Raw genomic sequence first — 26,642 nt, 5'->3', positions numbered from 1 at the left:
GAATATCAACTACAATAAATTTCACATTTCTGACTGTTTTGTGTAATTTTGTAATTTTCACAAATGCAATATGTGGTTCAAAAAGCTGCTTTCAAAGCCAATGAAATACTTCTGCTAACAACTTGTACAATTATTTTTTAGAATTAGTTTGCATTTTATGGTTTATTTATGTTAAAGACAGAAAAAAACACTAATTATGATGAAACACTCACGATACTGAATTTCATTTCTATGTTTATTAATTTCTTTGACAAAAGCTAAACATGTATAATTTGTTGGAATTCCACTTTGGTGGGGGAAAAAACCATTAAAGAAGACTGTGGAAATTGGAAAACGAAATTTGTACAACTGAATAGCACAGTACATGTCTAATTCATAGATTTTCATGCATACATTACACCTACAAGACATTTATTTATTTACTATTATTAATTTTTTTCCTGTGGAACAAAATGCTTGCCAATGCGTGGGACCTTCCACCAATCAGTGAAATATTCTAGAATAGTAGACATTAGCAAACACTTGCTTTTGATTGCACACAAAGAGAAAGTAATAAACAAAATGATTGTAGCAAAAAAAGTTTTATGTAAGTTCCATAATAAATTCACAGCCTTTCCAAGTCCAATACATCACTTTCCACCTTAAACAGAAATGCAGATCACAGGTTTTTTTTACATTGTCCATATAAGTTCATCTTGAATTTGTCGTTTCATTACTACTTGCACTATTATTGAAACTAGTTTCTGAGGAGCTGGTGCTGCAGCTGCAAACTTCACAGTTGAGTTTCTGATACTCATCCCTTCGCACACTTGATGGAACTTGCTCTCCCGAACTACAGTTTCCAGAATTAGTAGTTTCACTTTCATGAATGTCTTTGGCTGCATCAATATCCAAGCTATTCTGATCAACTTCACTGTATTCTGATGGAGACGATACATTTCTGGCAGTTTTCTGTACTTGGGTGATACCTGTCACTGCCTCAGTTGCAGCGGATTCATTATTGCAAGGATATAAGATATCTTCATCCGAAGAAGAAGTAGTAGGCATTAATGGGAATGAATTACAAGAGATTGGTGGATGCCGGACAAACAAACAGTAGTCAGAGTCATCATCAACATCTTCATCATAGCTGTCACTTGCGTACGTCATGTCAAAGTCTCCATCATCAACAATATCCCAAAATTGCTCTGTTGATCCCTCATAAGACATTCCTTCCCAGTCTACCATGCTCCCCACATGTTCATATGTATACATGGAAGCACCAAATTGTAAACGTGCAGCTTCAATTTCAAAACGAGGAACTAACACAGTGGGAAGGTTTAATACAGATACAACTAATTCGTGAATGACAGAAGGACACAGCTTATGTATTAGGTTCCAATGATCCTTTATCAAATTTGGATTTACACCACAGTATTCTTTGCTACATTCTGACAGATCAGAATTTACGTCATCTGAACTTGATTCAAAAGTTGGACGAGCTTGTACAGTATCAGCTTCAATTAAGTCATCATCCCAATTTTCTATAGCATCTACAGCAGGCACTGTGACTGCGGTCTTCATTTCTTCTTTTGTTTCATCTTCTGCGCCTTTTAAATTAGTAAGCAACTCAAATGCCTGAGCTGAAAGAATAAATTGTACAATCACTACAGTGGCATGAGTATAATACATGGGAATATCTGACATCATTTTGAACATCTAGTCATGTTACAACAATAATCTGATACATACCACAAGCAACTACAAACAGAATATAATGTAATACTTACCCAATGGTTTCTCGAATAATATATGGTGCAAGATCTGCCGGACACACAATTGTTGCAGTCCTGCCTTTACATGTCCAAACAACAGTAGACCTATTTCTTGCATTGTTATTCCCTTAAGCAGCATTTCTTGTGCATCAAATTTAGTTTCACTAGACAGCAATTTCTCCAATTCTTCAAGTACATTTGGAGTGAAAAGTTCTGAGGTGTATGTATTATCAACAACAGGGTAAACAGCACATGCCATAACTTTATTCATCAAATTAACATTGAATGGCAGAGGTCTTTCTATAGATTCCAGTCTTGAGTGTGTGAAAACTGATGAATGATTAATGTATGGAGATGACTGCTGCAACAAAGGTGCATAGAGTGCAGAAACACCATTTGAGGTCGCCTCCACTCCAAAACCTCTGTTAGTTTGGTCTGCTGAAGGTAGTCTGTGCCACCTAGCAGCATACACTTTTGCGCGATGTCCTGGATCAGCACCTCTGTGTAATAAATCCATTGCCAACTGAGGAGAACCAGCCAGCATAGCACGCCACAATGCAGTTTCATTTGAAGAGTTCTGTGACTCTAATGAGGATATCTGAAATCATAATTTTGAACATTTGTAAGTACGTTATAGAACAATGATGCAGTAATAAATTGTTCAAATGGCTCTGAGCACTATGGGATTTAACTGCTGAGGTCATCAGTCCCCTAGAACATAGAACTACTTAAACCTAACTAACCTAAGAACATCACACACATCCATGCCTGAGGCAGGATTCGAACCTGCGACTGTAGCGGTCGCGCGGTTCCAGACCGTAGTGCCTAGAACTGCTCGGCCACCCCAGCCGGTGTGCAGTAATAACTGCAGGTAATTGACAAGAGGGGACAACAACAATATGGAAAAGATAGACTGCTGCTCACCACACAGAGGAGGCAATGATTTGCAGGCTGGCACAATGAAAAGGACTGCAAAAATATTTAAGCTTTAAGATAAAGACCTGCTTCCAAAACAGAAAACATACACATTTGCACAAAATATGTGGACACTGTCTCCAGCTGCTGTGTGAATGTGTGTGTGAAATCTTATGGGACTTAACTGCTAAGGTCATCAGTCCCTAAGCTTACACACTACTTAACCTAAATTATCCTAAGGATGAACACACACACCCATGCCCGAGGGAGGACTCGAACCTCCGCCAGGACCAGCCGCACAGTCCAAGACTGCAGCGCCTAAGACCACTTGGCTAATCCCGCGCGGCAGTGTGTGTGTTCTACTTCAGAAGAAGCACTTCGTCTGAAAGCTTAATTTTTTTGCAGTCTTTTTCATTGTGCCTGTCTGCGACTCATCACGTCTATTTGGTAACAATCTAGCCTTTCCATATTGTTAATATGAGTGGTTGAGGAATTTTTCAATGAGTAATGGATACAACATTTTAAACAAAAAGTAATACAGCCAAGAACAGTTTAATATCCAAATTATATTCTCAAAAATGATTACATACACACTGCATAAATTATCAGTAATACCCTTATTTACCTAAACTTTGCTAGTCCATCAAAAATGCATCCACCAAATGAAGTTACAGTAATATATACACAATTTATTGTCTTCTCTTTGAAAAGAAATAAAAATGTATGGAAAGTATGAAAATTGTACTATATTACTGATTTGTAAAACTGTACTTGTGAATACAGCAGATTTGCTAATCTGTGTGAAGTATTACACCAACAGCTTAATGACAGATTCGTATAACATTAAAGTTGCTCATGATATCATTTACGTGCAGGACAGGAGCTTAATTTGAAGACAGTTTCTATAGAATAATTGTTTCGGTGCTTTGGAGAATTTTTAACATTAGTGGGGCATATACCACATGTTCAAGTATGAAATGCGGATTTCAGACAACAGATGTTGCACCAATGCAGTTTCCGCTCTAAAGTTTTGACACTGCGTCATTTTGTTATCTCATCAACAAGTGACAGATGTGTAGGAGTGATAAATATGGGAAGTGTATGCATAGTGTTGCGTTGTTGTGTTCAATATGTTGAAATTTATGTCAAACAAAGATCATCTGCAGACAGGATTAATTTTTTGTTTTTATTTGAAGAAAACTGCTGCTGAATCATTCCGATTACCTCGAGAATCTTATGGTGAACGTGCTCCATCGCAAGATATGTGCGAACAATGGTTTCGGCACTTCAAAAATGGTGACTTTGATGTTGCAAACAAGGAACAGGGAAAACTGCCAAAAATATATGAAGATGTGGAACTGGAAGCATAGCTCAACAAAGATGATTCACAACCACAAAAACAACTTGCTGAGCAATTGGGCATTAGTCAACAAGCTGTTTGCAATCAGCTACAAGAGATGGGAAAGGTTCAGAAGACTGGTGGAAGGGTACTACATGAGTAGAACGACAGGCATATGGAAAAGCACAAAAAACCATGAGATTTTGCTCACTCGGTAAAAAAGGACGTCTTTTTGCATCATATAGTTACAGAGAATGAAAAGTGGATTTATTTTGACAATTGCAAGTGCAAGTGCCACCACTCACATCAACCGCAAGACCACATTGCTTTGGCAGGAAGACGATGCCCTGTGTTTGGTGGGGCCAGAATGGCCTGTTCTATTATGAACTGTTGAAACCTGGAGAACGGTTATTACTAAATGTTACCAACAACTGACCGACCTGAACCATTCGGTGCTTGAATACAGGCCACAATACTGAAACAGGCAACACAAAGTCATTTTTCTTCATGACAATGCACCTTCACATGTTGGAAGCACTCAGCTGGGAAGCTCTACCCCATGTGGCTTACTCACCAGATTTTGCTCCTTCCGATTACCACTTGTTTCCATTGAAGAGTCATGCACTTGCTGAGCAGCACTTTCCTTCATACGAAGATGTGAAAAAATGGCTCAATGAATCGTTCACAGAAAAAGGGGAAATTTTTTACTGGTGTGGTATTCACAAATTGCCCAAAAGATGGGAAAAATGTTTAACAATTTTTTAAGACTTAAATCACTTAATAACAGCAAGTCTTCTGGTCCAGACTCTGTATAACAATTACACTCCTTTCAGCGTACACTGATGCAACAGCTCCATACTTAACTATCATATACAACCGCTCAGTCAATGAAAGATCTGTACCCAAAGAATCGAAAGTTGCACAGGTCACACCAATATTCAAGAAAGGTGGTATGAGTAATCCACCAAATTAGAGGCCCATATCATTAACGTCAATATGGAGCATGATTTTGGAACATATATTGTGTTCAAATATTATGAATTACCTCAAAGAGAATGGTCTATTGACACACAGTCACTATGGATTCAGAAAACATCATTCTTGTGAAGCACAACTAGCTCTTTCACACACGAAGTGTAGAGTGCTATTGACAAGGGATTTCAAATTGATTATGTATTTGTAGATTTCCAAAAGGCTTTTGACACTGTACCACACAAGCGGCTTGTAGTGATATTGCATACTTATGGAATATCGTCTCAATTATATGGCTGGATTCATGATTTCCTGTCAGAGAAGTCACAGTTCGTAGTAACTGACGGAAACTTGTCGAGTAAAACGGAAGTGATATCTGGAATACTATAAGGTAGTGTTATAGGCCATCTGCGTTTATTATCGATATAAATGATTTAGAACACAATTGATCAATTGTTTTAGGTTGTTTGCAGATGATGCTGCCATTTATTGTCTTGTAAACTCATCAGAAGGTCAAAACCAATTGCAAAACAATTTAGAAAAGATATCTGAATGGTACAAAAATTGGCAATTGACCCCGAATAATGAAAAGTGCAGTCATCCACCTGAGTCCCAAAAGGAATCCATTAAATTTCAGTTAAATGAGAAAGCAGTCTAATCTAAAGACCATAAATTCAACTAAATACCTAGGAATTACAATTATGAACAATTTACATTAGAAAGAAAACAGAAAATGTCATGCAGACGGCAAACCAAAGGACTGTGTTTTATTGGCAAAAAACTTAGAAAATGTAACTGATCTACAAAAGAGACTTAATTTTGAAGGCCTCGTTGTCTTCCTTGTTCTGTCTTCGGTACATCTGTACTGCTCTATGTACTTGCCGAGGCAAAAATCCATTGTTCAAGATGACAGTCTGTATGTGTTCCAGTTTCGTTTGCAGGCTATCTGTCAGCACCTGGTATGGTATGGGCTTGGTGGATCAAGGTCTTTAGAATGCCATCATTTGTACAGGATGGTGGCAGCTAGTGGATTGGTCAGTATGAGTGGCCTTTTGAAACATTGAATGCCCAATTGTGCCATCACTCTTACATTGCAGAAAGATGTCTAAAAACAGCACGGAACCATCTTTGTCCACCTCCATTGTAAATTTTATTTTTTCATGTGTGGACTTCAGATCTTGAAGGAACTTCTGGAAATTGTATAAACCATGAGGCCAAATTATAAAGTTGTCACGAACGTATTCCCAAAACATCGTTGGTTTTAAAACAGCTCGGGTGAGAGCTCGCCCTCCAGATACTTCCATAAAAAGGTTGCTATCTTGGAAACAAAGGAGCCCCATGCTGACAGTCAGATTGTTCAAAACACGCATTGTCAAATCAAAAGTATGTCAAGGAGAGATGATGCTGAAACAGCACTGTAATGTCAGCTTCAAACCTATTGCCAGTGAGATGCAATGTGTCCACCAATTGTACATTTGTAAAAAGTGAAACAACATCAAAACTGACCAACAAATCGCTGATTTCTATCTTGAGTGACTGGAGTCTGCTGATAAAATAACTCGAATTTTGTATATGACGGCACTTGCCTACAATGTGTTTAAGCAAATGTTGTAAAATTGTAAGTGGCTGCTTCCAGTTCTGCTCACTATTTTTTTATCAGCAAACTCCAGTCACTCAAGCTGGAAAGCAGCGAAACCAACTGTATTTGGCGATACTTTGTTGACACTTTTATAATTTGCCCTCAAGGTTCGGACAGTCTCCAAGAGTTCCAACATCAGAACATAATAGAAAAATAAAATTTACTATGGAGGTGGAGAAAGATGGTTGTTTGCCATTTTTAGACATCTTTCTGCAACATTAGAGTGATGGCACAATCTGACATCCAGCCTTTCAAAAGGCCACTCATTCTTACCTTAATTTACAATCTACTAATTGCCACCATTGTGCACAAATGAGGAGGTTCTACAGACCTTGATACACTGAGGTTGTGCCATCTCAGATGCCAACAGCCCACAAATGGAACTGGAACACCGGCAAACTGTCTTTTTCAACAATGGATATTTGTCTCAACAAGTACATAGAGTACTACAGATGTACAAAAGACAGAACAAAGAAAAGGATGAGGCCTTCAAAATCACTGCTTGTCTATCTTTTATTGGAAATGTTTCAGCTAAAATAGGCAGAACACTAAGAAGACATAAAGTTAAAGTAATCTTTCGACCGCCTTCCGTTTGTGGGATATATTAAAGGCAACTTAAGACTTGTGTGAGGCTAATCTTAAGACTTGTGTGAAGCTAATGTTTACAGAATTCCATGTGAATGCAGCAAATCTTACACAGGGCAAGATCGCATTACAGAATATCAGTGGCATATTTGTCTTCTCCAAGCAAATAGGTCCACTATCAATGAACACTGTTTTTCCACTGGTCATTCGATGAAACATAACGAAACAAAAATTGTGGCCCACATACATCAAACTTTTGGAGTCAATCATCACTGAATCGGTGGAAATACGACTGTCTGAATCCCTTTATGAATTGAGACAGCAGTTATCAATAAAATTCTGCATGAGGCCAGATTATAGAAAAACTTAGTGCTCTGCATAATCTGTGGGTCTTTCTGTAATCTTACCATCCGAAGACAATCATTTTGATACCGGAGAGGCGGGCTTTCACGATGGAGGGCACATGGAGCAGTGCACAGACTTACAGCAGGAGTGCATGTGCTTAAGCAGTTCTTTTGAAACTTTATAGAAAAATACAAACAGTCCCAATGCTGCTCATGCCAACAGCCATAACCTTTTGATTGGGTTACAGAGTTTACCATTGTTGTTGTTGTGGTCTTCAGTCCTGAGACTGGTTTGATGCAGCTCTCCATGCTACTCTATCCTGTGCAAGCTTCTTCATCTCCCAGTACCTACTGCAACCTACATCCTTCTGAATCTGCTTAGTGTATTGATGTCTTGGTCTCCCTCTACGATTTTTACCCTCCACGCTGCCCTCCAATGCTAAATTTGTGATCCCTTGATGCCTTAAAACATGCCATACCAACCGATCCCTTCTTCTAGTCAAGTTGTGCCACAAACTTCTCTTCTCCCCAATCCTATTCAATACCTCCTCATTAGTTACGTGATCTACCCACCTTATCTTCAGCATTCTTCTGTAGCACCACATTTCGAAAGCTTCTATTCTCTTCTTGTCCAAACTGGTTATCGTCCATGTTTCACTTCCATACATGGCTACACTCCATACAAATACTTTCAGAAACGACTTCCTGACACTTAAATCTGTACTCGATGTTAACAAATTTCTCTTCTTCAGAAACGCTTTCCTTGCCATTGCCAGTCTACATTTTATATCCTCTCTACTTCGACCATCATCAGTTATTTTGCTCCCTAAATAGCAAAACTCCTTTACTACTTTAAGTGTCTCATTTCCTAATCTAATCCCCTCAGCATCACCCGATTTAATTTGACTACATTCCATTATCCTCGTTTTGCTTTTGTTGATGTTCATCTTATATCCTCCTTTCAAGACACTGTCCATTCCGTTCAACTGCTCTTTCAAGTCCTTTGCAGAGTTTACCATACACAAATTTATTCACATGTAGGAGTCTGAGATAGTCAGAGAATGAGACATTTGGTGAACAGCATGAACGTTCTACAGTTCACATTTCAAGTTCCCCCACCCCAGTTCTACAACTGCCAGAATACTTTTGTCAGCAAGAGTGTTGCCCTGAAGGAAAATGATTGATTTTAAAAGATTTTTTTTAAAGTGATGATATGCTGATGCCTGATTTCTTCAAATTGGTGTACAATATTGATGAGTTTTTGTTTTCCCTTTGCAAAGTAACAAAGAAGATGAATCTCTTTTCCATTTCACACTGGTTATAACCTAAGTGGCAGGTGGAAGTGAAGTCATCTCGTTTGGTACATGGTTTCCAGATAACAACAGCTGACTTGACTGTTGTTTTGCTTCAAGTGTGCAGTGATGGAACTATGTCGTATTCAAAGCAAACAGTCATACAGATCAGTTGCATTCACCTTGAAAAGTTGCTAACATGGCTGTGAATTTAGTTTTCACTTTTACTTTCGGCCAGAATTCAACAAATGCTGTGCCATTTTGTATAAAATGTTAATTCTCCACGTGGAACATGTACCACACTCTGATATGCCTATTGCGTCAGCTATTTCTTTCACTTTTTTAAGACTTGCTTTATATGGATCATCTTCAAGAGATGCACAACACATCTGAATTCAGTTATTCATTTCATAACTGTTAAAAATAAAGAAGCAGAGTCCTTAAAACATTGAAGAAAGATCAACAACTATGAATGATAAACTGCAAAAAGAGAAGGGGAGGGGGGGGGGGGGGGGGGGCGAGAATTTAATGATGTACTAGTACTTCAATTTATTTAAATGAAACCCTGACACCCATCAACTTTATTGTATAACACATACAGAGATAAGAAAGTTGTTTCATCATAGATTTTCCATTGCTTGAAAACATAAATTTCACTGATATCAGTGCCACTTCTGTACCTGGCTGACGGATTTTCATGTTTTCCTGGTACATGTGGTTTGTTTGGGTAATCCTTTGAACAATTAATCTGTGCTGCATTCGAAATCACATTTGCTGGATCATACTTTGATTTACAGCAGTGAACGTCATCGATAAATGTTTTGCTATTAAAATCTTCCATTTCACCAACATGAATTCTACCCTTAAAATGACCTAACAGAAAGCAATCAAATGGGATGATACACACAGAACCACATCCAAAGCTTGTCACATGTGACATGCTCATAAGGACAAAGAGCAGATTTCTGGAAAAGACTATTTCACTGCAAGTTCTCCAACTGCACAAAGCATATACCATAAAGTCAAAACATGAAGAATAAGTATGTGAAATGTCGAATACCTATATTGTATGAATGCCACATCAAATGACCATTTTTGGGATGTCTTTTATGTTTTATATGACACTTCAGAGAAGTTTGAAATCATGAAAGCAGGTTGTATATGTGGAAGAGACGGCGAGATAGCTCACACAGTGGTAAGACAGATTTCGAAACCAGATTTTAAAGTGCAAAACATTTTCAGGCATTGAGTGGACTCTCAGCATAATTTATGAATTGGAAATTAAAACTGAAGAGATTGCAGGAAGGTATTAATTCAAAGACATGGAACCTTGATACGAACTGCAAGGCTGCAGAAACATACACGACTAGAAGAAAGACAGGTTCTAGCTATAGGAAAATTAGAGACACCTTTGGAAAAAAAAAGGTAGTAGCTGTATGAATACAAAGAACTCAGATCGTAAATCAAAACTAAGCAAAGAACGGAAAGCTGAAAGGAGGAAGGAATAAACAGGATGGCTATCCAAAGGAAATGAACTTGAAGACAGTATTATAGAAATATAAGAGGAAATAAATGAAGATGATTTGGGATATACAACATGGTTAGAAGAATTTTACAAAGACCTGATTCAAAACAAGGTCTAAAGAGCAGGTGACAATCCTTCAGAATTATTAAGATTATTCCACTTGATGTGCAAGATATATGAGACGTGTGAATATTACCAAACCATCAGTTTAATAAATCATGGTTCCAAAATGGTGATACAAATTATTTACAGAAGAATGGAAAAATTGTTAGCAGCCAATATCGGCAAAGATCTGTTTGATTCTGGATAAAGTTAGAACACGTAGAGCAATACTGTCTCTATGACTTACCTTTGAAGATAGACTGAAGACAGGTGAACCTACATTTATAGTATTTGTAGACTTTGCAACCGCTCATGGCTCTGTTGACTCAAATACACTCTTTGAAATTCTGATGTTAGCAGGAGTAAGATACAGAGAGTGAAATATTATCTTGAGTTGAAGGGAAGAAAAGGGAAACAGCAGTCGAGGAGAGAGGGGTATAGGATTGTGACTTCTCCCTGATGTTATTCAATCTGTACATTACTGCTTGCTGAAAGGAAACCAAGGAGAAATTTGGAAAGGGAATTAATGCTTGGAGATAAGAAATAGAAACTTTGCAGTTCGCCGGTAACATTGTAACTCCATCAGAAATGACAAAGGACTTGGAAGAGTAGTTGAATGGAATGGATTGTGTCTTTAAAAGAGGTTGTTAGATAAACATCAACAATAATTTAACAATGGTAGTCAAATTAAATCAGGTCACACTGACAGAATTAATCAGGAAATGATACACTAAAAGTAGTTGAGTTTTGGTATTTGGGCAGAAGAATAAATGATGACAGCCGAAGTACAAAGGATATAAAATGAAGAGTGGCAGTAGCAAGAACAATGTTTCTGAAAACAAGAACTTTGTTAACATAAAATGCAAATTTAAGTGATAGGACGTCTTTTCGGAAGATATTTGTGTTCAGAATAGCATTGTATGGAACTGAAAAGTAGATGTCTACAACATAATTAGGCATAAAGATTTCATCTCTCTAGTGGATCTTGTTTTACTCGGGCAATTCTGTCGCACATGATGTTCTCTACTAATCAATTATGTTGTCATTTACTTCATCACTTATCTACAGAAATTCTGCATCCACTCTTCATTTCTAAGTGTTCTACAGTGTCCCCTATAAGAAGTATGAAATATTTATATATCATTTATGACTTTAAATTTTATGGCAACCAAACTTCATATAGTGAATTGTGTTTGTATGAAAATAGCTGGGCATCTCCAAAATTTGAAACACACTGTATATGTTCCTTCAGTTCACTACTTCCAATACAGTTTCTCTCAAACCAAGATACAGCCAGCAGCCTCTGGTAACCACAATATCCAGGCTGCACTGGGCTGTCAGTCTTGAAGAGTTCCATGGCAGTCTTAAATTTCAACAGATCAGAATTCATTGCAAGGCTCTGTGGGCTGAAACTGCTTCTAAAGGCTAGTTAAAAATGGGTTTTAGCAGCCAATGTCGTCATCTTTATCAGGTGTTACTGCTACAGTTTACGATAGTTGTGGTGGCAACAGAAGTGAGTATAATTTTCAGAGTTAGGCGTTAACATAAATCACTTTGTACAATAAGCATGTGCTGTCAAAGAATTCATCTGATTACGGTTAGTCAAACAACCATCACAATGATTTTCCCTGTAGAAGATAATGTCATCTATCTAGTTCCCTATCTAGAAGCCTGCCTGGGCAATTACAATAAGGTCCTACAATATGGAGGGATAACAGGAAGGACATGACAGTGACAAGATATTAGGGAAGACATTATATCATTCTTCATATGGGATCCATCTAACATGTGAAATGCAGACCATTCCACCTACAGAGAACGAGTTCCATTAAACATTTCAATATCCCAACAGAAATGGAAGTACATCAATAACTGAATGTTACAGTTAAGGTGCTGCTTTTTTTCATTTTTCCTTGGAGGTTTCTGTTTTTGATCCCACAGCATCCGTAAGTGTTAAGTGTGTATAGTGAAGCTTTCAGTAGTTGTGAAAACAATAGGGGCATACAAAGTTGCAGTATTATATTATTGACGTTCACTTAAATGAAAATATTGAGAAGCAAAGTACTCACATCAGGATTTTTGTCCCAAATTCTCTGCAGAATATCAAGAGCTGCATCACCATCAGCATATGATATTACGTCCATTAAGGGTGTAGTACCATGACCATTAGGAATGTTCAGGTTTCCACCTAAGTGAGGAAACACCACATAAATAAAAATTGTACTGTAAAGTTTCAGTAAAATATCTGTGTTCACATGGCAGCAGAAGACAAACATTTTAAATTTCCATGTATTAATAAAGTAAAATACCAACTATATTCAACAATCACTCAATAGGAGTTTAACATCAATCTGATCTAGGACTTTTGGGTGATGCATCTCAATTTTTGTCATTAAAATGGTTGTGTAGATGATTTATCATGCACAGAAAGCATGAGACGAAAGGTAGCAACTGAATTTTTTTTGCATCTTTCCAGTGCCAGCATGTTTTGTAGTACTTTTTCCTTCTTCTGCACCTTTGCTCCTTTCCCACAAGATACCCTTTCCCCTGCTTTTGAGAGCTACTGCAGAATGTTTGGTTTCTGGCTGGAGTGAGTTTCTCATGTAAGACACAAAATAAAAAGTTTCTGTAACATTTTAGTTTTTGAAAAACGGTAAAAGAGACATACATCTTACTAAACTTCAAGTGAGCTATTTTGCAGAAGAGCTAATTCTGAAAATTTATGTTATCTTAAGAAAATTAATATTGTTGATCACTGTTAACAATCCATAAATATCAATAACATTTCACTGTCAGATTTTCATGCTTTGTTTGCACTTTTTTTTGGTAGAATATTGTAAAGCACCCACATATCCCCCAAATTAGTTTCCAGTGCAGTATCTTTCTTCTTTATTACACCTTCAAAGCAATACCATGCCTCCAGGCATTTCAAATAAATTGTCACACCATTGAGGTTATGTCTACTTCTTAGCTTCTTTGCCTGAAATGCTCATACATACCTTCTGGGTATCTTCAGCTTCACTGGACACGCCATTTTACACTTGTTAGCATAAGAGATCATCTTTTGTCACCTCTTCTAACACATGTTCACTGAGAGATTCGGAACTTTGATTATCTTTCTAGTGATTTATTTCCACTTGGAAACTTATTGCTTACATATCAGCTGTCGACCCAACATGGTACAATAATACTTTCTACAGAAATGTTTTGGTACTTGTATTGTACTGAATAAGTCAATCTTACATTAAATAGTTATTTACAGGAACAAATTTTGAAAATTGTAAACCCCCCCCCCCCCCCCCCCCAACGCGCACACACGCGCACACACACACACACACACACACACACACACACACACACACACACACACACAGTGCTCAATGACCTGTGACTACAGTTCTGCAGGTTGACTGCAAGGGAGGGTTGTGTCAAGTAGAGTGGAAGAGGGGAGAAAGAAAATGGGGACCAAGAGGAGGGATTGGGGAAGGGTGGATATCAGCACAGAGGATGGCAACATTGGTATGGCATAGGAATGCAGGAGGGAGCTGCAGCAGTTATACGGGATAGGAATGTGACCTGAACATTGGCACCAACGAGTTCATGCAGCACACAATGGCAATGAGTTAGAATAGATTGGGAAGCGGGTGACAGAACAGAGGAAGGGGAGTCTGTTAGCAAGCAGAGGAAGGAGAGTCTGCAGGGAAGCAGAGAAAGGAGGGGGGATGGGGGTGAGCAGAGGTGGTAGAGATTATTTCAGTGACAACATAGTAACCAGCTGAGGGGGCATCCGGGACTGATGGGTTTATTAATTTTGAGAATCACGAAAAAGGGGTGAGTGAGGGGTCAATACCCCAAACCATCTTCCTCCCAAATAAGGCCAAGAGAGTTCTTGTGTTATATCTCCCACCAATTCCAAAAACTAGCTGCAAAAGAGCACTTTCCTCTTCACCCAAGTATCATCCTGGAAAATCTTCATCAGAACTTGCACTACCTATTGTTGTGCATGGCAATGGGGAATAATCCACCCACAATCCTCCTCTCAGCTCCAAAAGCAATATCGCATTGCCCACTCTATCTAACAAAAGTCTCAGTCCATCTCTATGCCACCACCACCCCCAAGTCATATGGATCATATCCCTGTGGAAGACCCAGGTGCAAGACCTGATGGATTCACCCATCTTGCACACTCCACTCCAATCCTGTCAAAAGTTTGTCCTATCCTATCAGAGACAAGGCCACATATGAAAGCATCTATGTCATATCAGTTATGGTGCAATTTCTGCACAGCATTCTATGGGGGCATGACCAGCAATCATGCTGTGCACCTGAATGAGTGGCCACTGTAAAACTGCCAGCAAAGTCAAAAACTTGGTGATTGATCACACTGCTGGACACAATATGCTAGAGTTCAATGGCTGTCATCCCCCCCTCCCACTCGAATCCAGCCAAGAGTTGTTGCAATACATCCTGCGTTCCTGTTATCCTCCATGCCTCAATCTCACTAGCCTCCTGCTCCACAACCACCTCCACCCTGCTCCAAGAAACAAATTACACCAAGCCAGCACCCACATTCTCTCCTTCTGTTCTGTCACCTCCTCACAATCCACTCTTTCCCGCCATTGTCTTCATGTACCGCACAAATCCACGGTGTTGGTGTGGGTGTGTCACATTCCTAACCCACTGAAAAGGTGCAGAAATTTTGAGACTTAAAACCCTGAACTACACATCAATGTATCACGCTAAAATTTCTGCCCCCTTGATGACGTATTTGAATGAGTAAACATGCAGAGTTATCATGTGATTTCTGGTACTGATTCATGCTATACGATGTTGTTCTGGAAAACCATTCACTTATGCACTGTAGATATTTGTCTCTGTTTGGTTTTGTGCACGTTCTGTTTGAGGTGTTCGTTGGGCTACAGGCAATGTTGAAGAGCAGCAGCTGATGGTGTGACATTATTGCCATCTGCAACTCCAAGGAATATGCCAGACAGATGATTCCTGGAACACTAATGAACAATGCTGAAGAAGAGGCTGTCAAGCTTGGATGTATATTTTAAGCAGTCTCTTGTATGAAATCTGTAGATGGAGCTGTTTTATGATACATCACAAGAGACGTCATATGATGGGATTGAGTCTGGATAAAAAGTAATTTGTTAATGAGAACTCCAGTCTACCAGTTTAAGTAGAATAGGTAAATAGCTGTTTCACGTGGTGTACCCCAGATCAAGAGCTGTATGAGAGTACTACACAACTGTCACGGTCAAAGTTTAAGGCAGTATCACTAACAAAGTCGTGCTGTACCCCCGCACATGGCAACCATCATTCAAAGAAAAAAAGAAAAAGCAGCAAGGTTACTAATGATTCACAGCAGTAAAAAAACTTATACTTCAAGATAAATACAACAAAAAATTGTTATTACAAAGAAATAACATACAAAAATAATAGAAGAGAATATTTAAATGAAGAAGATCGGCACTAATAGAGCTTTGTGATTGTATTGCAGTATCCAAGTGCAACAACTGTAAAATGTTAAAACATCAAGAGACATTACATTAACATCTAGAAAAGTGACATAAATAAACTTTAAAATAGAATAATACAGTTTATTTGATATTCACAAAATATTTGAAAGTTAAACCGAGAATAAATTTTACTTAGCTGCAAATAAACAAAATACTGCAACACAAATAAACACAGAGACATTTAACGATGACTTACGGATGGATGTTGAACTTAAAAAACTGGGAGCATTATACATTAATCTGAGGGGCTCCTATAAAAATATACGAAGAAATAACCCAGCGAATAAGAGAAGAGCTTGTGCTATGTCATTAATGTAAATCCATATCACTACAACACAACACAGCTTGCATTATGAGTAACTGAGCACAAGCCGGTAATGGGCAAGAACTAATATGAGGGGACGCTTCCAGCAAGCAGTGATAACAGCTACAAGAACAAAGGTCGACATGATACAGTGAGCTGCTACCACCTGCCAATGTCAGTTCAACGCCCTCCCTGCAATGACAGCTATGGTAGACACAACACAGCTAGCTGCCACTGGTAGCAGTTCAAGCTATGACTGACAATAGCACTACACAACGAACATCCACTAACAGCAGTACTATCCAGTGGGTACAAACGAAATTTTAATTTACAAAGTGAACTGTTGAAATTTTGTGATCATAGGCCTACAGACATTTGAACACGAGATAGAAAAATTCTGTACCTTAATACAACAAAGTCATTTGCAACTGCTTATCATCAAGACATATAGTAATATACACAGATAGTTATGACAAACACACACACACACACACACACACACACACACACACACACTTACTACATTTACTTCTTTTCCAATATTTTAATGAAAAATTAAATAGATTATGAACACGACTTCGGCAGGAGATAATACGGCAATCGAAAAATTTATGCAGATGGTACTAAACAAATTTTTCAAGACTGACCATAGATTTGTTCAAATAGAACACAACTTTAGCATTATGAATAACAAATTTTTACAAACTGAATCTAGATTAGATACAGTGGAGTCCAGAAGAGGGCACGTGGGCACATCCATCTCTCAATTAAATCAGGGTGGACAGGTAAGAGAAACGATTAGTTATGGGTTTTCAACATGTGGCAGAAACAGTAGGAGAAAATCTAGATAGTAAACTAGAACACGTACACACACGCGTACACATCTGAATAGGATACATTAATAGCAAGCATCGAAGTTTTAGAGAAAGAGATGCTGGAAACTAAGAATATTTTACGAAACTACATTAATAAAAATATAAATGCTCTTTCAGTAATTATTAATCAACTGGAGCCACAATTAGGAGAGAGAGTCAGAGAACTAAAAAATAATAACAACTCAAAGAATTCATTTGAAGATAAATCTTCATCATCAATTAACACAATACCATTAGATGCAGGCATATATTACAAAATAATAATAACAATTGAGTTTACTGTAAAGGCCACACACACTAATAGTTTAAACATAGAATATACCACAAAGGAAATTAGAAAAGAATCTGAACAACTTTCAGATCAAAATTTAACACACCCTATTAGCAATGATGACTTTAATACAATACTAAAGCAACAGATCAAACTACAAATTTCCCTTTGGCAGTACATCAACTGCCTGGAGACATAAACACGATATTATTTCTAAAGTCATTCAAAGGAATGGACATATTATAACCAAATAAGATTTGTGTTACGTTTCAGCTAGAAGATTTCACAACATATCACAATTCTGAGGTAGCATTTAAGTCAAAGTATTGGAGCACAGGTGCTCACAAGAAGTTGTGGTTACTAGGCTCCAAATTACACAACAGTGGTAATTGGAAAGGATACAGAGAATTCGTAGAATGGCATCTCAACAAAGCAAAGTATTCAGATGACCTAATTAGGAAAGAACATTTACATGAAGTACTCATTAGTAGATTACCTTAGAAGATCAAAGGTAGGCTTCTACAAAAAGATTGGGGAAAAGTGTCACCACTATTAGAATACTCAAAGCATATCGTTATGTAGAACAGTTATTTGACAGATGGCAAAATAACAATGCCAATAACAGTAATGGTAAACTCAAAACCACCCTGCATGGATGAAATCCAAAATGATGATTATTAGGAATCCGCCTTGATTGCAAATAGAAACTGGATGTTCTCAAAATCCAAAATATCTACATCTACATACATACTCCGCAAGCCACCATAAGATGCTTGGTGGAGGGTACCCTGTGCCACTACACTACTTGTCATTTCACTTCCTGTTCCACTCACAAATAGAGCGAGGGAAAAACGACTGTCTGTACGCCTCCGTACGAGCCCTATTTCTCGTATCTTACCTTCGTGATCCTTATGCACAACGTATGTTGGCAGCAGCAGAATCGTTCAGTAGTCAGCTCCAAATGCCGGTTCTCTAAATTTTCTCAATAGTTTTCCTGAGGAGAGCACTGTCTTCCCTCCATGGATTCACATTTGAGTTCCTGAAGCATCTACATAACACTTACGTTTCGAACCTACTGGTAACAAATCTAGCAGTCCTCCTCTGAATTGCTTCAATGTCTTCCTTCAATCCGACCTGGTACGGATTTCAAACACTTCACGAGTACTCAACAATAAGTCACACCAGCATTATATATGTGGTCTCCTTTATGGGCGAACCACTCTTTCCTAAAATTCTCCCAACTATTCGCCTCACCTACCACAATTTTCACACGCTTGTCCCATCTCATATCCTTCTGCAACTTTACATCGAGGTATTTAAACAACTTGACTGTGTCAAGCAGGACACTAGGAATACTGTATCCAAACATTACAGGTTTGATCTTCTTCTCATCTGGATTGACTTACATTTTTCCATATTTAGGGCTAGCTGCCATTCATCACACCAACTGGAAATTTTGCCTAAGTTGTCTTGTATCTTCCTATGGCCACTCAACTTCGACACCTTACCGTACACCACAGCATCAACACCAAACAACTGCAGACTGCTGCCCACCCTATCTGCCAATCATTTATGTATATAGAGAACAGCAGCAATCCTATCACACTTCCCTGGGACACTCCTGGCGATATCCTTGTCTCTGATGAACACTTATAGTTGAGGACAACATACTGGGTTCTATTATTTAAGAAGTCTTTGAGCCACTCAGTATCTGTGAACTTATTACATATGCTTGTACCTTCATTAACAGCCAGCTATGGGGCACTGTGTCAAATGGTTTCCAGAAATCTAGAAATATGGAATCTGTCTTGCCCTTCATCCACAGTTCTCAGTATATCATGTGAGAAAAGGGCAAGCTGAGTTTCGCACAAGCGGTGCTTTCTAAAAACATGCTGATTCGTGGACGTAAGCTTCTTAGCCTCAAGAAAGTTTACTTATTTAAATTGAGAATGTGTTCAAGGATTTGGCAGCAAACAGAAGTTATAGTGTGTTTAAAATTAGTTACAACTTTTGACATTTGGCTGACCGCAGGGGGACATGACGCCGTCGCCCAAGTAACACCAATAGTGAGCCAGTTTTCCCTACCATGCTGCCAGCGGATTGGCTGGTAACGTGCAACTGTTGCCACACCATCAATAAACAGTACCACATAGCTTCACGCATTAGATGCATCAACATTTGTCAGCTCTCGATGTAACGTCGTGTTTTCTGGTGTTGAAGTGTTTTGTAGTCATCAGGTATTGTGAACAAGTGTTTTGCATTGGTGTTGCATTAATAATAGTGCAGTACATCTGAATACTACATTCTCAATAAAAGTGTCCTCCGAAAACATGTTCATGAGTTGGGTATATAATCTTCTGATGCAAAACATTCCTCGGAATTCTACAACAGTAACTGACAAAATGGGTTACCACTCTGTTGTGATGCATAAAGTTCCAACAATGCCGTGAAGGAAAGCGAATATTTTGCGGGTACAAAGAAATGTTCCTTGAGATAAAGTGAACCTAGCGTGTATAAGGTGAAAATAATCGAACTTGTAGAGCTGTATAAGCCATAACTTTACGCTACTGGGTCGACAAACTGGCTAACGATAAAGGGAACAGTTTAATCAGGCTTCCTCTGTATCATGCTCATTTAAATCCAGTAGTGTATATTGGCGTCGGTGAAAAGTAATGTGGCAAAAACCAACAAGAAGTGAAGTTGAAATGTTGACAAATGAAGCCACTGAAAATGTTGCACAATAGGACTGGTCTTGATTTATCAGCAATATCAAGAAGGCGGTTCAGGGGACATTGATTTATGAAGGACTAATGAGTTTTGACGAATACATAACTTGTTGCCATGTTAAAATCTGCTTCTTTTGTCAAAACACAGCAGAGTTTAGAAATATTTCTCTCACTAACATTCTAATGCAGTTGGAATTGCGACAGAATCCTGAAATAGTGCATTCTTAAACTAACAACTGAGTGGTAATCAGGTCAATAGACTATGAAACAGCCCTTTCTTAGTATAAAAATAAACTTGTAACCTACTCACTTATATTGTCACAAAACCCACAGCAATTCTCATTTCACCAGTTATTGATGGCTCTCAATAATTACATTATTCCATTGAAAAAAATCTGTGGTCGCTTGAATATTGCGGTAGATATGGATGTTTCGCATATTAATCGTATGGCAAAACATTCTCGTCTTTGCGCGCTATCATTTGCCAAAATCTTGTTTGGATATCTCAAACCATTTATGAGATACGAGGAATTTATGAATATTTTATTGTAGTTTTTTCACTGACATACAAATTCATCACCAAGCACTTTTTATATTCATTAAATTTTCTCAAAATTGGAAACAGATGGCGATATCCTTACAAGTTTAAAGAATAATTCAATATATCATCTACATTTAATATGCACCAACATGTAACCTATCATGCACCAAATACAAATTCATAGCGATACACATTTTTCACTGTAAACTAAGAATTCCTTGCAGTAATTTACCTACTATCGAAGTATCACAATAACTATGACCATTAACGAAATGATAGACGGTTCATCAACAAGCTGATGAATCAAACTATAAAATGTGTGAGAATTAGAGTTTATTACTGAATAACTTGTTTAAAAACACTGAACAAAGATCGCAAATCAGTCAGCTTGGATGGCGTTCTGTTCACGCAGTCAAGTGAGTGTGACAGGTTCCACGCCGAGTAGGCCTGGCATTATGAAACTGTCACCTGCCGACGCGCCCAGCACACGCTGGCAACTACGCCTCCCTCCACTCGCTCCATTCTGAACTGTAAAAAGTTGCAACATATTTTAAACGCACTATAGGGTTATTGGTCTGTGATTTTGTGGGTCCGTTCTTTTACCTTCCTTATACACTGAAGTCACAAGTGCTTTTTTCCAGGCACTTGGGACTTGGCTCTGAGCGAGATATTCACGATAAATGCAAGCTACGTAAGGGGCCAGTGCTATAGAGTACTCTTTGTAAAATTGAGGCCTGGTGATTTACTTGTTTTCAAAATTTTTAAGTTATTTCTCTACGCCAGGTATGCTTACTTCTGTCCGATGGTCAAACGGCAGTATGTTTGTATGGTTCTCCTGCGCAAACGATTTCTTGATTGTGACATTTAAAACTTCAGCTTATGTTTTGCTATCTTCAACTGCGACATTCGACTGGTCAACAAGGGACTGAATGGAAGCGTTAAACCTACTTAGCGATTTCAAATAGGACCAGAATTTTCTTGGGTTCTCTGCCAGATTTTTTGCTAATGTATGATGGTGATAGTTATTGTATCTGCGCGCATAGATCTTTTCACATATAAAAACAAAGATGAGGTGACTTACCGAACGAAAGCGCTGGCAGGTCGATAGACACACAAACAAACACAAACATACACACAAAATTCAAGCTTTCGCAACAAACTGTTGCCTCATCAGGAAAGAGGGAAGGAGAGGGGAAGACGAAAGGAAGTGGGTTTTAAGGGAGAGGGTAAGGAGTCATTCCAATCCCGGGAGCGGAAAGACTTACCTTAGGGGGAAAAAAGGACAGGTATACACTCGCACTCACGCACATATCCATCCACACATACAGACACAAGCAGATCTTTTCACAGACGTACGAATCTCAACTAACCTTAGCTTGTCGCCATTTGTGCGTCCCCTTTGAACCTAGAGTGCAACAGCCTCTGCTGCTTCAGCATCTTACGAATTTCGTTATTAAACCATAGTGGGTCTTTTCTATCCTTTATCCACTTACTAGACACACAACTCTCCGGACCACAATTTACAATCTGCTTAAACTTTGCCCACAATTCCTATACATTCATCTTACTGGTACTAAGTGATGCCATTTCACTAAGTGAGACATTCTAGCTGCTCATGGCAATTTTCAGAAAATGTGTGTAAAAGTATTTCACATGACTATCTGAATGTACCCTCCGCAATGAATCTATATACATCTCAGCCTATACTTGGCAGGTTAAAGTCACCTCCAACTAGTATTTAATGTCTGAGTATTTACGCTCTGTTGAGTGTGGACTTTCTTTAAATGACTCTAGAACCACCACAGAATCAGGTGGCTGATAAAAACATCCAACAATTAACTGAGTTTCACCTACACCTCTTATACTCGACCAGGCAACTTCACTGTCACACTCAACTTTGATCTTAATAGAGAAAATATTTGTGTCAGCTGCAACGAAAACTCCCCCTCCCGTGGCCTCTAATCTGTCTTTCCGATATACATTCCACTACTTACTAAATACCTCAGAGCTTTCCACTTCAGGTTTCAGTGAGCTCTCAATCAAAGAATAATTTGAGTGCGAGAACTTTCCTGGAGGGCAGTAGTTTCGGGAGCTTTAATATGAATACTTTGATAGTTTGCTGATAATATTGTGATACTCGAAGTGTCTTTATTCTGAATGGCATTTCCCTTGCTGTGAATTGACTGATGAATGTTCCTCAGAGCACCTCAAACTACCGCCTAGCCTAAAAAACCCTCGTGTGCGCTCCACAAGTACTCTGCTACCCGAGTAGCTGCATCATTTGTGTAGTGCACCCCTCATCTATTAGGAAGAGCCCTACAAATTCCCACATGATAATGCAGATCCAGAAATCTGCAGCCAAGACTGTGTCACACAGTCGACAAAGCCTTTGGTTGAGACCCTCCTATCAGCTCCAAACCAAAGGATTCCGATCAACTCTGGGAACGATGCGGCAAATTGCGAACTCAGCTTGCACCCCGTGGGTGAGGCCAGCAGTCTTCACCACCTCTGTCAGCCACCTGTACGAATTGATGTATGCTGGGGTGAACGCAACATATCTGCGAAATGGGGTGGTGAGTGGCATATTACACCATGCTGCAATACTTGCTGTAGTAAGCAATTATTCCGTACTGCTTACGTCCCACCTAGGAGATACTCTCCAATCCACTGACTCCCCAGTGAGTAGTTGGAAACTTGGTTGTTGGCATCTCAAAGAAGGTATGTTGGTCACTTGTCAAAAGCCAGAATAAACATGAGACTTTGGACAAGGCAATTGTTTTATAACTTTGAGTATAGGCAACAGTAAAAAAGTAATGAACTCATTTGCAACAGAAAGTGAATACATGTATAACAAAGAGTAAGAGTCCAAAATAATTCAGCAATAACTTGTATCTGGTATTCCATAATGACACAGGCATCACAACAGAGAAAAAGGAGTCTGAAGCCAATATACCTGGGCCACAGTACTTCTGCAACTACTTCCAAGTGGCGGAAGGTTAAGTTTATAATCTACAGTGAACATAAAACACACACAGACAGACCATCAAGCATACGATACATTGCATATGTGGACACCACAACAGGACGAGCGGACATGTCTGCATCAGCAAGTAATAAAATTTGATTGAGAAGACAATAATAAATCACAACTAGAAAGAAATTATTGCTTTATGAAGAAATTTTTCTGCAGAACTGGCAGTTTCGTCCACAGCAACCAGCCAACGGCTCTGATTATTACTAGCATTGCAGTTAAAACAGAAAATTCGTGGGGACTCAACTACTGAAGAGCAAATATTAATTCACAATAGCTGAGAATAAGTCTACAGTTGGGAAGATTGACCGTTCCGTGTCAGCATTCTGTGTCAACATACAACCACTGGTTACGGTTTGGTCAGCCATTCACCATGCGACAGCCTTGGGAGGAACAGCAGAATAGTAGTTCACCCACTGTGTCACATTAGTGTCTCATCAGCCGTGCTACGTGGCAACATCATCACATACTTCTGGTGAGCTGTGTTTCACTCAAACTGATTTTTGTTGTCTAGCTGCGGTGCTGGGGTGTAGAGGACAGATAATCAGAGTGAAATTGTGCAATACAGTTTGTCGGTTTAAGTGTCAACACTGAGGCAGTTGGCTGCAGTGAAGGTTTGGCAGCAGAGTGTCGTCGTAACTGCCGTCTGCGTCATGTCTGCTGCGCAGCGAGCTACGTTAATTTAAGTATTAACTGTGTTTTTCTTACTTGTCACTTCTTCTTCCATGTGTTTTTGCTTTTAGGAAGCTTTAATTGTCGAGTGCTAGTGATAGTGTTCCATAGATTTTGTGTTCGTTTTCGATACAGTCAGAGAGAGTCCCTTTAGCCAACCATAGTGCCAGTAGTGCTAGTGTTTGTTTTCGATACAGTCCAGAGACAGGTAGTGATATTTTCATTGTTTTCTACAAGAAGTGTCTAGTAACCACAGTTTAGTCAACTATCAGCCACCTTTAGTGAATTAGCAGTCTAGTTAAAAGTAGATTAACTCTCTACAGTAAATTAATTTCTTAGGATGGATAGGATGTGTGACTGCTGTGTACGGACACAGGAGGAGCTGGCCACTGTTCGCGAACAGCTGAACGTGTTGATGGCCGCGGTCAGCCGTCTTCATGCTGCTGCCTCGGAGTGTAGCGGCAGTGGGGAGTCTGGTGCATCGCATGGTACACCCCGGGTGTTACATGCTTCACCCACTGTCCCTGCTGTCAAGATATCTTCGTGGGTACCGGGCGCGGTTGGGCCACCCTCTCCCCAAGGGGAGTGGCGGGTTCAGCGGCGTTCGTGGCGGAGGGTCAATGTGGAAGCTGGTTGTGTGGCATTGCCCGCTCTGACTGTGAGTGGACATGTGGCCGCTCCTTCAGCAAGGTCCGAGCAGGCACACGGGGGTAGGGGTTTATTAGTTATTGGGAGCTCCAACATTAGGTGGGTGATGGAGCCCCTTAGGGAAATAGCGGAAAGGTCGGGGAAGAAGGCCAGTGTTCACTCTGTCTGCTTGCCAGGGGGTCTCATCCGAGATGTGGAGGAGGCCCTGCTGGCGGCGATAGAGCACTGGGTGCACCCGACTGCAAATTGTTGCTCATGTCGGCACCAATGACTCCTGCCGTCTGAGTTCAGAGGTCATCCTCAGTTCGTACAGGCGGTTGGCGGAGATGGTGAAGGCGGAAAGCGTCGCTCGTGGGGTGGAATCTGAGCTAACTATTTGTAGTATTGTTCCCAGAACCGATCGCGATTCTCTGGTTTGGAGCCGAGTAGAAGGCTTAAACCAGAGGCTCAGACTATTCTGCAGAGACCTGGGGTGCAAATTTCTCGACCTCCGCTATCGGGTGGAGAAACGTAGGGTCCCCCTGAATAGGTCAGGCGTGCACTACACGTAGGAAGCGGCTACACGGGCAGCAGAGTACGTGTGGAGTGCAAATGTGGGTGTTTTAGGTTAGAGAATTCTCTCCCTAGGCCCGACAAGACGCCTCCTGAGACGTGGCAAGGTAGGAGTAGGCAAAATGCAACAGGGAATAACAATATTAATGTGCTAATAGTAAACTGCAGGAGCGTCTATAGAAAGGTCCCAGAACTGCTCTCATTAATAAACGGTCACAATGCCCACATAGTACTAGGGACAGAAAGTTGGCTGAAACCAGACGTAAACAGTAATGAAATCCTAAACTCAGATTGGAATGTATACCACAGAGACAGGCTGGACAGTGAAGGGGGAGGCGTGTTTATAGTGATAAGAAGTGCAATAGTATCGAAGGAAATTGACGGAGATCTGAAATGTGAAATAATTTGGGTGAAGGTCACGGTTAAAGCAGGCTCAGACATGGTAATTGGATGTCTCTATAGGCCCCTGGCTCAGCAGCTGTTGTGGCTGAGCACCTGAAGGATAATTTGGAAAATATTTCGAGTAGATTTCCCCACCATGTTATAGTTCTGGGTGGAGATTTTAATTTGCCGGATATAGACTGGGAGACTCAAAAGTTCATAACGGGTGGCAGGGACAAAGAATCCAGTGAGATTTTTTTAAGTGCTTTAGCTGAAAACTACCTTGAGCAGTTAAACAGAGAACCGACTCGTGGTGATAACATATTAGACCTTCTGGTGACAAACAGACCCGAACTATTTGAAACAATTAACGCAGAACAGGGAATCAGTGATCATTAAAGCGGTTACTGCATCGATGATTTCAGCCGTAAATAGAAATATTAAAATAGGTAGGAAGATTTTTCTGTTTAGCAAAAGTGACAAAAAGCAGATTACAGAGTACCTGACGGCTCAACACAAAAGTTTTGTCTCAAGTACAGATAGTGTTGAGGATCAGTGGACAAAGTTCAAACCCATCGTACAATATGCGTTAGATGAGTATGTGCCAAGCAAGATCGTAAGAGATGGAAAAGAGCCCTGTGGTACAACA

The 26,642-nt window shown here is 39.5% G+C and overlaps 1 protein-coding gene across 3 annotated transcripts in view; it reads right to left on the bottom strand.

Moving 5' to 3' along the window:
- Positions 1-322: 322 nt before the first annotated feature.
- The window catches only part of LOC124615441, a 79,116-nt gene continuing 52,796 nt past the window's right edge, over positions 323-26,642 (bottom strand). For all 3 annotated transcript variants that reach the window (XM_047143329.1, XM_047143330.1, XM_047143331.1), the window contains 3 exons: positions 12,537-12,655; positions 1,770-2,352; positions 323-1,622 (listed from right to left, as the gene is read on the bottom strand). In XM_047143329.1, coding sequence (XP_046999285.1) covers positions 691-1,622; positions 1,770-2,352; positions 12,537-12,655 — 1,634 coding nt within the window. In that variant the 3' untranslated portion in view covers positions 323-690. The remainder of the gene's footprint in view (positions 1,623-1,769; positions 2,353-12,536; positions 12,656-26,642) is intronic.

Source organism: Schistocerca americana, chromosome 5 (assembly GCF_021461395.2).
Source record: "Schistocerca americana isolate TAMUIC-IGC-003095 chromosome 5, iqSchAmer2.1, whole genome shotgun sequence".
NCBI classification, from domain to species: domain Eukaryota; kingdom Metazoa; phylum Arthropoda; class Insecta; order Orthoptera; family Acrididae; genus Schistocerca; species Schistocerca americana.
Note: the sequence above shows the minus strand (reverse complement) of the source record. Positions and strands in the feature narration are given on the sequence as shown.